At 43.5% G+C, this 17,423-nt stretch overlaps 1 protein-coding gene across 1 annotated transcript in view; it reads right to left on the minus strand.

The window, feature by feature from the left end:
- Positions 1 to 17,423, minus strand: part of LOC119963896 (transmembrane protein 127) — a 50,221-nt gene that overhangs the window by 6,692 nt on the left and 26,106 nt on the right. The window contains exon 2 of the mRNA XM_038793278.1: positions 6,171 to 6,335. Within this exon, the coding sequence (XP_038649206.1) occupies positions 6,171 to 6,335 (165 nt within the window). The remainder of the gene's footprint in view (positions 1 to 6,170; positions 6,336 to 17,423) is intronic.

The following is a 17,423-nucleotide window of genomic DNA, read 5'->3' on the forward strand; positions in this document are numbered from 1 at the left end:
TGTTGCCGGGGTTGAGTGTGCAGAGTGGGGTTTTCCAGCACAGCTGGCTTGGTGGATGGCACTCGGAGACAGCGAGGTTTTGCTTCTTTCTAGCTAACCACTTGTTTGCAGAGTGATTCAGCTTCTTGCATTCAGAACACTGCTTTCCCCACGCTGGACAAGCCTCCCTTTCATTGGTATGATGACCTTTGCTGTATTTGCATCCTACCCTTTGTACGATTGTTCTACTCTTTCAGCCTGAATGTCTCTCAGCAGAATGTATCTCCTGGTCTGTTCAGCCGCACATCTGATCAAGTTGAGGTTTTACAACCTCTGCACTTATCCACGTCTTTGTTGAGAGTAGGTTTACATAGATACATAGAAGATAGGAGCAGGAGGAGACCTTTTGGCCCTTCGAGCCTGCTCCGCCATTCATCATGACCATGGCTGATCATCCAACTCAATAGCCTAATCCTGCTTTCTCCCCATAGCCTTTGATCCCATTCTCCCCAAGTGCTACATCCAGCCGCTCTTGAATATATTCAAAGTTTTAGCATCAACTACTTCCTGTGGTAATGAATTCCACAGGCTCACCACTCTTCGTGTGAAGAAATTTCTCCTCACCTCTGTCCGAAATGGTTTACCCCGAATCCTCAGGCTGTGACCCCTGGTTCTGGACACACCCATCATTGGTAACATCTTCCCTGCATCCACCTTGCCTAGTCCTGTTAGAATTTTATAAGTCTCTATGAGACCCCCCTCATTCTTCTAAACTCCAGCGAATACAATCCCAACCTAGTCTCTCCTCATATGACAGTCCCGCCATCCCTTGAATCAGTCTGGTAAACCTTTGCTGCACTCCTTTGAGAGCAAGAACATCCTTCCTCAGATAAGGAGACCAAAACTGCACACAATACTCCAAGTGTGGCCTCACCAAGGCCCTGTACAATTGCAGCAACACATCCCTGCTTCTATACTCGAAACCTCTCGCAATGAAGGCCAACGTACCATTAGCCTTCTTTACCGCCTGCTGCATCTGCATGCTTACCTTCAGCGAATGGTGCACAAGGACACCCAGGTCCCGCTGCACACTCCCCTCTCCCAATTTACAACCATTCAGGTAGTAATCTGCCTTCCTGTTTTTGCTTCCAAAATGAATAACTTCACATTTATCCAAATTATGCTGCATCTGCCATTGATTTGCCCACTCGCCCAACCTGTCCAGATCTTGCTGTAGGATCCCTGCATCCTCATCACAACTCACCCTCTCATCTAATTTGGTATCATCTGCAAACTTTAAGATGTTACATTTTGTTCCCTCATCCAGATCATTAATATATATTGTGAATAGATGGGGTCCCAGCACCGATCCCGGTGGTACTCCACTGGTTACTGCCTGCCAATTTGAAAAGGACCCATTAATCCCTACTCTTTGTTTCCTCTCTGGCAACCAGTTTTCTATCCACCTCAATACATTTCCCCCAATCACATGCGCTTTAATCTTGCACAATAATCTCTTATGCGGGACTTTGTCAAATGCCTTCTGAAAGTCCAATATACCACATCGACTGGCTCCCCTTGTCAACTTTACTGGTATCAGGCCCGAAAAAAATACATTCAAAAGATTTCCAACAGTTTTGGTCAAGGATGCTTGGGCCCTTCATACAATCCATGCTGAACTCTGACTGATCCTGCCACTGTGTTTCTAAATGTTCGCTATAAAGGTCCCTTGAAAATGGGATTCAAGCATTGTTCCCCACTACCGATGTTAGCTTACGTGGGTCTACTAATTCCCTGATTTCTCTTTACTCGTCCCTTTTTGAATATCGGAGTCGGTGGAGCTACCCTCCAATCTGCAGGGAAACTGTTCCAGAGTCTATAGAAATCCCAGAAGATCAGATCCAATGCATGCCACGATTTCCAGTAGCCACCTCTCCTTAAGCACTCTGGGATGCAGATGCTCAGGCCCTGTGGAGTTTATCCCGCCTTCAATCCCATCAGTTTCCCAGCACCATTTCTCTACTAATATTAATCTCCCTCAGTTTTTCCATCTCACTAAACCTTTCATTCTCCAACATTTCTGGGATCTGATTTGTGTCCTCATTTGTGAAGACAGAGCCAAAGTATGTATTCAATTGCTCAGCCATTTCTTTGCCCCTTATTATGCATTCCCCTGTTTCTGTCTGTAGTGGGCCTACATTTATCTTCACCAATCTCTTTCTCTTTACATATCTGTAGAAACTCTTAGTGTCAGTCTTTATGTTCCCCGCAAGCTTCCTTTCATACTGCACTTTCTCCTTCTTATCAATCCCTTCATCCTTCTTTGCTGAATTCTAAACAGCTCCTAATTCTCAGACTTATTATTTTTCTTGGCCACTCTGTATGCTTCTTCCTTGTATCGGATATTATTTCTAATTTCCTTTGTAAGCCATGGATTGGCCCTTTTACCAATGTGCCTTGCTTTTGTGCCAGACAGGAATGAACAGTTGCTGTAGTTCCTCCATGCGTTCCTTGAATGTTTGCCATTATCTATCCACTGTCATCCCTTTAAGTAACTCTCCCCAATCTATCAAAGCCAACTCACGCCTCATATCCTCATAGTTCCCTTTATTAAGATTCAGCACCCTAGTCTCCGAATCAACTACTTCACTCTCCATCTTGATAAAAAATTCTATCATGTTATGGTCGTACAGCCAGATTGGCAATGATTCCCTTCTCATTACACAGTACCCTCTGTCGGTGGACTTTTTCTCATTGCAGGTATCTAATACCCAAGACAATTCTATCTTTAATCAGATCATCTTTTAGTTGGTTCATCGCCCTAAACATTTGCTCTCTCCATCACTAGTGAACGCTGGCTGCAGTGTGTACCGTCTACAAGTTGCATGGCAGCAACTTGTCAAGACGTCTCGGTCAAAACCTCCATCATTCAGAAGAAGAAAGGAAGCAGACACATTGGAAACAATACCATTTCTCTTCCAAGTCACACACCATCCTGCCTTGTTAATATATCGCTGGGTCAGAATCCTGGAACTGCCTCCAAACAGCTCTGCGGGTGAACCTGCACCACATGGTCTCCAGAGGTTCAAGAAAGTGGTTCACCAGTGAATGAATAAGCAACAATCGCAACTTATGTTGCTATCGCGTCTTTAATGTAATATAATAACCCGAGGCGCTTGGCAGGGGTATCCCAAAAACAAATACAACACCAAGCCACATAAGGAGCTATTAGGACAGATGACCAATAACTTTGTCAACAAAGTCGGTTTTCAGGAGTGTCGTAAAGGAAGGAAGTGTGGTCGAGAGGCAGAGAGGTATAGGGATGGAATTCCAGAGCATCGGAGCTGAAGGCATTGGCACCAATGGCGAAGTGGTTAAAATCAGGAATGTTCAAAAGTCCGGAATGAGATGAGCAAAGTTGCCTTGAAGAGTTGTCGCCTTGGGAAGATTAAAGGGTTAGGGTGGGACAAAACCATGGAGGCACACAAAAACAATATGGGAATTTTAAAATCAAGATGTTGCTTGAACAGGACCTGGCATAGATCTGTGAACATGGGACAATAGGTAAACTGAACCTGGTGCAAATTAAGACACAGGGAAGTGGAGTTTTGGATTACCTCAACTTTATAGAGGGTAGAATGTGGGGAACCTGCCAGGAGTTGATTAATAAGAGGATCAGGGGTTATGGGAAGAAGGCAGGAGAATTAGGATGAGAAACATGTCAGCCATGATTGAATGGCAGAGCAGACTCGACTGGCCGAATGGCCTAATTCTGCTCCTATGTCGAATGGTCTTTTGAGTGTGTCGGAATAGTCAAAAAAGTAATGACTGACACACAATATTCTAAATGTTGCAAATGTTCCAAATCCAGGTTGGAAGAACTTGTTTTTGCCTATAGTCAAATTCCAGTACGACAACATTGAGCCCTGCTATGAAAATGCAACATTCACTGTCCAAACTCATGTTTGGTCCGACACACTCAAAAGACCATTCGACATAGGAGCAGAATTAGGCCATTCGGCCAGTCGAGTCTGCTCTGCCATTCAATCATGGCTGATATGTTTCTCATCCTAATTCTCTGGGCTGGTTTAGCTCACTGAGCTAAATCGCTGGCTTTTAAAGCAGACCAAGCAGGCCAGCAGCACGGTTCGATTCCTGTACCAGCCTCCCCGGACAGGCGCCGGAATGTGGCGACTAGGGGCTTTTCACAGTAACTTAATTGAAGCCTACTCGTGACAATAAGCGATTTTCATTTCATTTTTTCATTTCCTGCCTTCTTCCCATAACCCCTGATCCTCTTATTAATCAACTGCATGGAATTACCTGCATGGAACTTATTTTTTATCCATTTTTGGGATATAGGCGTCACTAGCAAAACCCATACTTATTGTCTATCAACAGTGGCTTGTTCAGATGTTCAGAAGAGTCGACCAATTTGCTGTGTGTCGGAATTGATTTATAGGCCAGACCAGATAAGGATATTAGGCTTTATAGAGAAGCAGGAGTAGGCCATTCAGCCCGCTCCACCATTTGATAAGATTGTCTGACCTGAATGCAGCTTTAACTCCACTTTCCTGTTTGTGCTCTGCAACTCATGGACATTTTGTTGGTCAAAGATCTGTCTTAACTAATTCTTGAAGATATATAATGACCCAATGCCAACTGCTCTCTGAGGATGAGAATTCCAAAGAAAATGGCACTCAGAGAAGAAATTTATCTTCATCACTTGTCTTTAATTTAAGACTCGAGTTGAGGAGGAACTTCTTCACCCAAAGGGTTGTGAGCCTGTGGAATTCCCTGCCCAATGAACCAGTTGAGGCTACCTCGTTAAATGTTTTTAAAGCAAAGACAGATAGATATTTGAACAATGAAGCAATTAAGAGATATGGTGAGCGGGCGGGCAAGTGGAATTGAGTCCACAAAAAGATCAGCTGTGATCTTATTGAATCGAGGGGCCAGGTGGCCTACTCATGCTCCTAAGTTCTTATGTTAATGTGAGACCCCTTATTTTTGGGCGCAGAATATTTAGAAGGGATTTGAGGAAAGACTTTTTCATCCAGCGGGTGATGGGAATCTGGAACTCATTGCCTGAAAGGGTGGTAGAGGCAGGAACCCTCCCAACATTTAAGATGCATTTAGATGAGCACTTGAAACACCTTAGCATACAAGGCGATGGACCAAGTGCTGGAAATGGGACTGGAATAGATGGTGCTTAATGACCAGAGCAGACTTGATGGGCTGAAGGGCCTCTTTTTTGTGCTGTAAAATTCTGTGACCCGATGACTCCAAGATCACGTTTTGTTCTTCTGAACTCCAATAAGGATAGGCCCAACCTTCTTAACCTTTACTGATAAGGCAACTCCTTCATCCCAGAAATCAACCTAGTGAATCTTCTCTGAACTGCTTCCAATGCAAGTATACCCCTCCTTACATTAGGAGACCAAAACTGTGCACAGTATTTTAGATCTGGTCTCACCAATGCCCTGTACAGATGTAGAGAGGCTTCCCTACGTTTATATCTATTCCCCTTGCTTCTAGCATTTTCCCAATATCAGAGGTGAGGGTAACTGGCCTATAGTCTGCCCCTTCCTTTCTGGAAGTTTTGCAGTCCGTTGGGTCCTTTCCAGAATAAGGGAATTTTAGAAGATTACAACCAATGGCTCCACTGTTTCTACAGACATTTATTTTTAGAATGAAGGTCATCAGGTCCAGGGGATCTGTCGGTTTTTAGTTCCATTAGTTTTGCTAGATTCATGAATTAATTGAATTTAAATTCATCCTGCTATCATGGTGAGATGTGAACAGAGCATTAGCCCAGGCCTCTGAATTAAAACAGAAAAGACTGGACAATTTCAGCAGGTTTGACAGCATCTGTGGAGAGAGAAGTGAGCTAACGTTTCGAGTCTGGATGACTCTTTGTCAAAGCTATTGCTGTCTTTGTTTCAGATTCCTGCATCCGCAATAATTTGCTTTTATTTAGGCTTCTGAATTACTTGCCCAGTGATATTGCCAAAATTCTATCATCTCCCTGTCTTTGCAATATGAGCCATCAGCTTTCAAAGAAAAACGTTGCCCCAGACAGTTCCAGTATTTTATAAGAAAGTAGGTACTTTTGCAGCACAGTCATTCTTGTCAGGTAAAAAACATAGCCAATCCAATCATGCCTTGCTGCCATCACGGAAAAGGTTTACCTGTTATAAAATGCAACGTCGTTGGTAAGTTAAACAAAAGTGGATGTCTTGATCCCAAAAAGCTAAGAATGAAGGCTCCAAAAGCGGTCAATATTCCAATGTAGCTGCAGGTGGCCATCACGATTAGCAGAGAAATCCCTTCATAGTTGAGGACAGTATTTGGATCTACAGTTTAGGAAATACAGGTTAGCGCAGCACATTAAATCAAATAAAAATCTTTTATAGAAGTCACAGCAATCCATCAATCATTCTTAATTACTTCTTCATTAATGTACTTGAATTGAAAAACTTTTAAACGTCCCTCCAAAGTGTCGATAGCAATGTTTGGATTTTACACTAAACTCTCCGGAGTTCGGTCCCAAAACATAAGAAAGTTGCAACCATATTAACGTTGACTCTCTTGTTGTAGGTCAGATTTCAAGTCAAGCTATTGCAAAACTGGTGGTCTGGTTTTCATGTTACAGCATGCTGAGGGATTTCCACTCACTGTCTCAACGGGAGAGCATGTAAAAATAATAATTATTATTTATGAGTGTCACAAGTAGGCTTACATTCCACTGCAATGAAGTTACTGTGAAAATCCCCAGTCGCTAGACTATGGCGCCTGTTCGGGTACACGGAGGGAGAATTCAGAATGTCCAATTTACCCAACAAGCACGTCTTTCGGGACTTGTGGGAGGAAACCAGAGCACCAGGAGGAAACCCACGCAGACACGGGGAGAACGTGCAGACTCCGCACTGACAGTGACCCAAGAGAGAATCAAACCTGGAACCCTGGCGCTACGAAGCAACAGTGCTAACCGCTGTGTTAAAGAGGCAACAGAGAGAGCTGGGGTCTCTGGGATTGGACCGAGCAGGTGAGCCCATCAAGCTGAGGGTTCCAGTCCGGACACCACGCTTACAACTATGGGCAAATAGCACACCTCTCAAATTTGAATTCACATGGTTCAATGCAGAGTTTACCAAAGAAATTCACGTTAGACTTAACGAGGGTCATGGTGTTGCAGACTCTCTTAAACAGAGTATGGAGTTGCCATAGCATCTCACCGACAACAAATGTTTGTCTTCTGAAAGCCCTTGTGTGACCAGTGACAACGTAAGGTTGTGAAAATTGGACCAGCAGAAGACTGACGAGGCTTCAAATAAGAAGGTTCAAAATTAAAGGACCCAGATGGTTACTATGTGCATTATGGGCAGCCAAGCGACAAAGGAGTAAGTGCTCGAGGAAGCTGGTGTGAAGAGGAACCTGCTTGAGGCCGTGTTGTTAAGAGGAACCTGCTTGAGGCCGTGTTGTCAAGGAAGCTCATATATTTGGACATGTCATGCGAATAGGAGTTTGAGCGTTTGGAAAAAAGTAAGTGCAAGGTGAGGCATTTGGAAAACATGCATAAGGAAAACCTAAGGTGGCATGAAATGAAAAAAGAATGAAAATCGCTTATTGTCACGAGTAGGCTTCAATGAAGTTACTGTAAAAAAAAACCCTAGTTGCCACATTCCGGCACCTGTTCGGGAGGCTGGTGCGGGAATTGAACCGTGCTGCTGGCCTGCCTTGGTCTGCTTTAAAAGCCAGCGATTTAGCCCAGCGTGCTAAACCATAAGTAGGCTTAGATTCCACTGCAATGAAGTTACTGTGAAAATCCCCAGTCATTACACTATGGCGGGATATCCCTGTGGAAGGATAATATTTGAATGTGGACTGACCACTCTATAGGGCAGACATTTAGAGCAGTGGAGAATAGAAATCAGTGAAGATAGGTTGTTCACGTTGTGGCCAAACTTTGGAACAAAGACAGATGAAAAGATAGTCTATCAACAATGAATGAAAACAGTTTCTGTGATTATCCCTGGTTAACAGTTAAAACCTGAGAGTTTCTCACTCTTTCAAAGCCGAAGAAACTCATAAGCATGTAGTACCGATGCCAGCACGACAATGAACGGACCAGCTTCAACTCCCCCGGAGTAGCTGATTAACACTTAAAATTACAATTACAAAAGTATTGTAAATGTTCTAAAAATTGGTTCAGGCAATACAGATAAAGACCAAACAGTACCAGTCTCAAATGTTTCATGGTTAACTTCCCAGTGACAGCTCAAAATTACCGGATATTTGAATTCACAACTAGTGAACTAATTCCACAGATAAGGTTTAAACTGGTAACCTCTAGGTTTCCAATTCAATACCATAACCAGTAACAGACTATGTTCAGAACATTCAGAGGCACTGTAGACCACCGATATCTTCAACTTCTGTTAGCCCGCCCCTGGAAATTCTCAGAGGGCATCTCAAAACTTTGGGACCATTTTGCTGGATTACCTTTTGTATGCCTAATGCTGTATTGTATGCACAATAAAATAAGAGACTGAACCAAATATTCATTTTATAATATTTGGCAGTGAATGAACTGTGTACATTTTTAAAGCACGATTTGTTCCTGTGCATCATGAACTTCTCTGTATAGGGTATCGTGTGTCCCACAACCTATTAGGTAAGGGGTTACCACTGATAGATGGCTGCACAGCCAGAAAATAATTTGCTTAGAATATAGAAAAGTTTCTGTTATCTCCAGCTACTTCTGATCAACTTGCAATGTCTCCTTTGCTATTGTCATTTTAGGCTTCTGAAATTAACATGCAGTGTCTAACGTCACTTCCGCATGGCTGCTTTAAGCAAAGAGCTACTACTTTCATAGCTGATCCAATGTGAGCAATGGTGTCACCTCTTGAAGGATCTCTCCTCACGCCATGTGATCAGTGTGACTGCAGAATGGTTAGGATCTGATCATAAAACAATGAGCATCTATGAGGTCTCAAATCTACTCCTCATAATTGCCTGAGACTACTCTTCACCTGGAGTCAAGGCTGCGTCTTGAAGTACTGAATACACAATTAGGGTTTAATGCAATTCTGCCTGTTGCTGATCGCTGACAGCACTTCATTTCTATCAATACTGCTCTGCATAGATGCTCTGCAACACTTAGCTTGGCGCGGATGAGGTCAAATTGATCAATAAGGGGATCAGGGGTTATGGGGAGAAGGCAGGAGAATGGGGATGAGAAAAACATCAGCCATGATTGAATGGCGGAGCAGACTCGATGGGCCGAGTGGCCTAATTTTGCTCCTCTGTCTTATGGTCTAATAGGTTTGCCATTGTGTTGGCTTCCCTCGCCACATGCCACAAGTCCAGTCTGACAGATATCTCCTTCAGGGCCTGGCCAGCTCAGTCAGTAGTGGTGCTTCTCAGTCACTCCGGTGATGGGCACTGAATTCCTCCAGCAAGAGAACATTCAGTGCCCTTGTTACCTTCAGTGCCTCTCGCATTCTCAAAAGCTGAAAGCTGTTCTCCAGATAGCGACCATCATCGAAACATACATTTCCTCTCATGGGGAGAGATGCCAATTACTCCAGCTGACATGTACTGCCCCTCCCCCACCCCACACCACTTATATTTTAGCAAACCAAGATAGGTAAACGTAATGGCAATGTGCAGAATGAGCATTTGAACTTTTTCTTTTGTGGGATGTGAGCATTGCTGTTTGTTGTCCATTTCTAATCGCCCTTGAAATGAGTGGCTTGCGTGGCTACTACACAGTCAACCACGCTGCTGTGGTTCTGGAGTCACATTAGGCCAGACCAGGAAAGCATGGCAGATTTCCATCCCTAAAGGACATTACTGAACCTGATGCGCTTTTTACAACAATCGGCAATGGTTTCATGGTCCCCATTCCTGAGACAAGTGTTAGGTTCAAGATTTATTAATTAAATTTAAATGCCACAATCCCAGAATGGGATTTGAACCCATGACCCCAGGGCTTTAGCTTGTGCTCCTGCATTATGACTATGTCATCATCTCCCCATAACTGTTTTTAATTAATTTAATATGAAATGAAGTATTTTAAAAATAATGAGATAGATGGGATTTTCAACCACTTCGAGAAACGTGGTTTGCAAATACTGTAAAGCCACAGATGAAGCCGATTACTGTTAATTCATTAATACATTTGTGTTTTGCTGAAAAAGGACATTTTGTCAAAACTTTTTGTCTTGGACTCATCTGGACAATCACAAGAATACCAATGTCAGGGGAAACAACAACTTCATACCATATGAGAAGAGAGTGCGGATTGGTCGGTAAGTGGACTGTGAGTGGTAGAAGCCTTGTCACGGAGAATACGCCAGTTAATGGTGACTAACAGTTAACTGCTAAGCATTATTTGAAATTTAAACCATACAACTTGACTCTGATTGGTCAAGGCATTGTGCTGTAGAATGAACCAGCAAATAATTGTCACTTACTTTGTTTAGCTGAAACAGGCACAGTGTGTGTACATGTCCTTGCTGTCTGCAAAGAACAGGGCCCTGCATATTAAAATATGTAGCTTCCAGTACATGCAAATGCTCCACACTGTGAGCCCAACTGACAATCTTGAATTGGTTATAGCATAACTTTTAGCACACTGCGGATTATTTAGCAAATGTTGTCCAATCTCGGAATCACATCTAATGTTCGACACTGTGTAGTGCACTTTTCAAGCACGATCTGGTTGGTTACGGTCTGAACCTTGTCCATTGTGAACAGGAGCTGGAACATGCTGTATGAAACAATCCACCAGTCTTTAGGATGTATGGCCTACATTCCTGGCGTCACACTGGCACTGAAATTCGTCTATCACATTAGTCAGTTGTGTGATAGGCAGAACATCCTTACATGCTTAATACATGCGTTGGGATTCTTACAGTTCCAAGCATTGTAAGATATGTCTCATCAGCAACCTCGTAAATAGGGCCATTTGCCCACCATGCAAGCTTGATGCTGAATTGAGGCACATCAAAGACAGGGTGTACTAGCTAGATGGATAAAGAACTGGCTGGGCAACAGGAGACAGAGAGTAGTGGTGGAAGGGAGTGTCTCAAAATAGAGAAAGGTGACTAGTGGGGTTCCACAGGGATCTGTGCTCAGACCACTGTTGTTTGTGATATACAATGATTTGGACGAAGGTATAGGTGGTCTGATGAGCAAGTTTGCAGATGATACTAAGATTGGTGGAGTTGCAGATAGCGAGGGGGACTGTCAAAGAATACAGCAAAATATAGATAGATTGGAGAGTTGGGCAGAGAAATGGCAGATGGAGTTCAATCCAGGCAAATGCGAAGTGATGCATTTTGGAAGATCTAATTCAAGAGCGGACTATATGGTCAATGGAAGAGTCCTGGGGAAAATTGATGTACAGAGAGATCTGGGAGTTCAGGTCCATTGTACCCTGAAGGTGGCAACGCAGGTCGATAGAGTGGTCAAGAAGGCATACAGCATGCTTGCCTTTATCGGACGGGGTATTGAGTACAAGAGTCGGCAGGTCATGTTACAGTTGTATAGGACTTTGGTTAGGCCACATTTGGAATACTGCGTGCAGTTCTGGTCGCCACATTACCAGAAGGATGTGGATGCTTTAAAGAGGGTGCAGAGGAGGTTCACCAGGATGTTGCTGGTATGGAGGGTGCTAGCTATGACGAAAGGTTGAGTAGATTAGGATTGTTTTCGTTGGAAAGATGGAGGTTGAGGGGGGACCTGATTGAGGTCTACAAAAGTGAGAGGTATGGACAGGGTGGATAGCAACAAGCTTTTTCCAAGAGTGGGGGTGTCAATTACAAGGGGTCACGATTTCAAGGTGAGAGGGGGAAAGTTTAAGGGAGATGTGCGTGGAAAGGTTTTTACGCAGAGGGTGGTGGGTGCCTGGAACGCTTTGCCAGCGGAGGTGGTAGAGGCGGGCACGATAGCATCATTTAAGATGCATCTGGACAGATATACGAACGGGCGGGAAATAGATCCTTGGTAAATAGACAACAGGTTTAGATAAAGGATCTGGATCGGCGCAGGCTGGGAGGGCAGAAGGGCCTGTTCCTGTGCTGTAATTTTCTTTGTTCTTTGTTATCCTGCGGGTTAATGGCTACCCTGGTCAAATCATTTTGTGCTGTACATCGCACAAACTCAAGAACAGGCCTAAGGCTGTCACTTTTGGCCCTGAAAAGTGCCCAATCTATATCCTATTACACTGGAAGGGCAAGGTATCTCAGAAATTCTGTGCAATGGGTGGAGCTAGCTGTTTCATCCTGCTATTTTGCCGTAGCAATACGAGTGGTTTCCACCACTAACAAGAAGCTGCCATCAAGCCATTCACACAAATGGATAACATTGTACAGGCAGTCCTTGGATTTATGACATGATTAGTTCCTGGAAACCGCGTCATAAGTCAAAATGTCATAAGTCATAAGCTTTCCCCAAAGGGATTGGTTAAGCCAGTGGGGCAACGCAGTATTTTTACCGGCCAGATTGTGATCTAATTTTCCGTGGGTTTTAGATGTTTGTCCCAATGCATTCAGGCACCTTCCGGCAGACCACAGCGACAGTGCTTCGTAGCTGGCCACACAAAATGCCTGGGCTCCAGCTTGGTCAGACAGCGCTCTGCTATCCGGCCACAGCGGCCGTTCTCTGTATCGACCATCCGGCCTGGTGAGAGAAGGGTGCAGGAGAATTCACAACTTGGCTGGGCTTATACAAAACATATCACATTGATAAATCGTATTTGTAAAAACAAAGGATGACATGGCATTGCAAAGTCAAAATCAATGTCATAAATTTGAAAAGGTGGCAGCACGGTGGCGCAGGGGGTTAGCCCTGTTGCCTCATGGCGCCGAGGTCCCAGGTTCGATCCCGGCTCTGGGTCACTGTCTGTATGGAGTTTGCACTTTCTCCCCGTGTTTGCGTGGGTTTCGCCCCACGATCCAAAGATGTGCAGGTTAGGTGGATTGGCCACGCCAAATTGCCCCTTAATTGGAAAAAATTAATTGGGTACTCTAAATTTATTTTTTTTAAACTTGAAAAGGCGTGACAATTTTTACATTTTGTCACGTCTGTCGTAACTCGAACATCCTGAAGCCAAGGATTGCCTGTATATGAATTTCATTGCCAATGTGATTCTAGGTATGTCGGGTGTACGTCCCAAGGACTGGTGGATCATATCAAACAGCATGTCCCTTCTGCTCTTTGCAACAGACAAGGTACAGACTGTACCCAACCTGCCGGTGTTTTCAAAACATAAAACAGTATCCAATCTCAGATGTGATTCTGTAATTGGACAACGTTTTCTAAATAAAATTACGCTGACAACCAATTTAAGATGGTCACTCAGGCTCTTAGTGTGCAGCATTTAATGGGCTGGAAGCTACATACATTGATACACAGGGCCCTGTTCTTTGCAGACAGAAGGAGCATATACACACACTGCACATGTTTTGGGGAAACAAAATAAATGACAGCATTAATTCATTCCACAGGGCAATGTCTTGACTAATCAGAGTCAAGCTGCATGGTTTAAGTTGAAAATAATGCTTGGCAGTTAACTGTCAGTCACCATCAACTGGTGCATTTTCCACGGCAATGAGTCTACCAATCAGAGTCCATCCACAACCAATCATCACCCTCTTCCCATTCAGTATAAAGTTGTTGTTTACCCGAACATTGGTATTCTTGTGATTGCCCTGATGAATGCAAGAATACAATAAGGGGAGGTTGTGGCGTAGTGGTGTTGTCACTGGACTAGTAATACAGAGACCCAAGACCCCTGGGATCCTTTTTTAAAAACATTAGAGTACCCAAATATTTTTTTTTCCAATCAAGGGGCAATTTAGAGTGGCCGATTCACCTACCGTGCACATGGACAGCGACCCAGGGTCGGGATTGAACCCGGGTACTCAGCGGACTCCAGATGTGGTTGACTCTAAAATACCCCGGAAAGGGCCGAGTGAGCCACACAGTTCAAGGGAAATTAAGTCAGTGACACCCACATCCCATGAGAGAATAAAAAAAAAGGCGAAAACCTTCGACAAAGTGTCTTTTTTCAGCAGTACTCCAGTTCTGTACGACCAAACAATTAGAACTAAATTTATCTCCTGAAACTTGTTATGATGCAAGTGTAATATTCTTCCACCCACCAAAAAAATATATATCACACAACCTGAAAGCTGAACTAGAGTGGCAAGCCTTTTCTGTTTGATCCTGAGTCACGCTACATTTACCTAGATTTGGGCAGATAAAGGCATACTCTCTTTCGCAAGTGACACAGGGTTTGCTTAACAAAAGTAGCCAGGGCGAGTCTAATGTATAAACCAAAACATTATCATATTTTACCTTCACATTATTCTCCTCTCTGCTGGGCCAATGCTAAGCTACAAAGGGGAAAAATCAAGACGTGTCCCACCATCTGTTCACGGCCTGGGATTGCTGCCGAAAGTAACACAGGCTCCAAATGTTAAGCGAGAGGACTGTACGTGGCCGTAACACGTATTTGATAAAAGAGCCTATTGGGGTGCACTTATGAATGATGGTAATTGGGGAGCGGGAGAACTGTTGTTGCCGACGGAGCCACATCCCCAATGTAAATCAGCCTCTTCAAGAAAGCAGAGAAGAAACCGGAAGGGTCAAAGTCCCTACCTAATTAACCGTCATATATCTACAATATATTACAAAATGCCCATATTTGATTTACACTGCAGTTCGACCACTGATCATAACTCAGCAATGGGCGGCACGGTGGCACAGTGGTTAGCACTGCTGCCTCTCAGCTCCAGGGACCCAGCTTCAATTCCACCCGGGTGACTGACTGTGTGGAGTTTGCACTTTCTCCCCGTGTCTACATGGGTTTCCTCCGGGTGCTCCGGTTTCCTCCCGCAGTCCAAGGATGTGTAGGTTAGGTGGATTGGTCATGCTAAATTGTCCTTAAGTGTCCAACGGTTAGGTGGGGTTTCTGGGTAATGGGGATAGGTTGGAGAGGTGGGCTTAAGAGGGGTGCTCTTTCCAAGGGCCGGTGCAGTCTCGATGGGCCAAATGGCCTCCTTCTGCACTTTAAATTCTATGATTCTATGATTCCAGCAATGATTCATCGAATGAGTTGTAGGTTAGCCCACTATCAGATTACAAATGACATCCAATACTTATCCCTCCCAGTCTGCAATAGGTTATGGTTTGGAAAATATGACTGTGAAACAAGCCATACTGTATCATCCCCCATACAAACCACATACCCACAAACTGGTGTTACAGTGACAGAATTAGAACCAATTTGACACACAGCTCATTTGGTACAGGATAAAACCTGATACATGTGAGGTGGGGTGGATATAACCATTAAATGATATATCACACCCACCCCAGCTAAGCCCATTTTGTTTTCACTCTACCTTTTGCAGCATTGTTCTTGGCTCTCTTTGATGTATAGTGGTGATATATTCCACTATTAGAACCTGAACCTAGGTCTCAGGAGGTCACTGGAAAGTCCCTTCCCACTGATGTGTTGGGCAGGCTGGGTCTATGTGGACTGCGTTTGATGCAGTGTAGCGAGAGACAGACTTCCAACATTTGATGAGACGCAACAGGATTTTATTTAACATCTAACTATTTTACATGTTCAACTGTGAGTTGACACTATGCTGACTTGACTGGAGACCTGAGGCTAGCCTGACCAGACTAACTGACTACCACATGGTGTTTGCACTGGCTAATGCTCACGAGCTCTGACTGTCTCAGAGGCTGGATCCCGAGAGAGCGGGAAAACTGGTGCCCTCTGGCTTTATAGTGGTCGTGTCCTGTCTGGTGATTGGCTGCTGTGTTCTGTGCGCTTACTGGTCATCCTGTGTGTCAATCAATGTCTGTCTGCACTCCATTATATACATGGATGTAAATTATGACACCCACATCCTCCCCAATCTAACTCATAGGAAGTGTTTGCAAATGAAGCAATGTAAAATAATGCTTTACTTGTCATAAGTATTGGATTCAAAAAGTATACTCACAATTGAAATCGCATAATTTCAATGAAATCAAGCATGCAAAAGTTATACATGGGAAACAACCCCAGGACATTCTAAATTTCCCAGGACCACATTGTAGACTCAGCTATGGTCAGCTCCCTCATGATTGAGTGCAGAAGTGGAGTGGGGCTGTTCATCGGTGATTACACAAAGCTCAGTTCCAGTTCCTCGAGTAGTTAGTGATCAATGTTAGAATCAATGTCTACACGTAACAACACCGGGTTAACATTAATGGAAAGCAACGTCCATCCCAGAACAATGGTAGCCAAAATAGTAGCCACTCCAACAGAAGGAAACCAAACCACCCTCACTCTCTAACATCAACGTCCTGCGGATCACCATTAATCTTAAATAAGTCAACCACAAAACTGGCATAACTACTGGAGATGGTCAGTGCATGGAGATCCTGCAGGATGGACACGAGTGAACCCAATCTTTTTTTTTTACAACAATCCAGTAGTTTCATGATTATTATTGAGACTACCATTTTATGACTATAAATATCACTATGATTCTGTTCATTGGCTGGAACGATGTCTTGTGGGAAGTAACAAACTATTGCCATGGAACAAACACCACATGTTGGCACTATTTAGGAGTAAAGATTAATAAATAATCAAAATATGGTTAGTTGTGTGGCTAAAACTGATAAAGACAACCTTATCATTTTTATGAGAAAATGATTAGTTACAGGGGTAAGTTACATAGACTCAAAAGTCACAAGTTTCTGGCTACAAATTCTTTGTGTTTGGCTGCTATAAATATCAACATATAAGTAGCCCACACAAGTAGTGATGCATAAACCTGTCTATTAGCTGTAAGAATGGTTTCCTGTTTCTCACTGGGACACATTTTCAAAGATGTTCATGTCATGAGTATGGGGGAGGCAGGAACTGGTGGAATTTATCAAACCTAAAAGGCAGAAATACTTAATTTAAAAAGTGAAGAGAGTGTATAAAGGAATATGGGCAAAAATTGGAAAGCAAATATTAAGAAATTGTACATTATGTAGCAGCTGCCCCACATTTTTAAGTATCTAATCTGAAATCTCTGAATCGGCAGTAACTGCACTGATTCAATACAGGGACATTCAAAAGTTATAGGAACTCGCAGACTTTTGAATATATTGCATCAAATTTACAGAGCAATAAGGCAAGAAACAGAAAGCTATAGGCGATATTAGGAGAGGCAGCTAAAGGCTTTGTCAAACTGATGAGTTTCAAGGAGGGCCTTGAAATTGGTGGGACCAGAGAGGTTTAAGGCTTACATTCCAGAGCATAGAGCCTTTGCGGCTTGATATACAGCCGGCGGTAGTGAAGCAAAGGAGTGAAGACCACAGGGAGAGTGTGAAAAAGGCTAGAGTAAGAGGGGAAAACTTGATTTTGCAGTGGC

The sequence above is a fragment of the Scyliorhinus canicula genome, chromosome 3, assembly GCF_902713615.1.
Source record: "Scyliorhinus canicula chromosome 3, sScyCan1.1, whole genome shotgun sequence".
In the NCBI taxonomy this organism is placed as follows: Eukaryota; Metazoa; Chordata; class Chondrichthyes; order Carcharhiniformes; family Scyliorhinidae; genus Scyliorhinus; species Scyliorhinus canicula.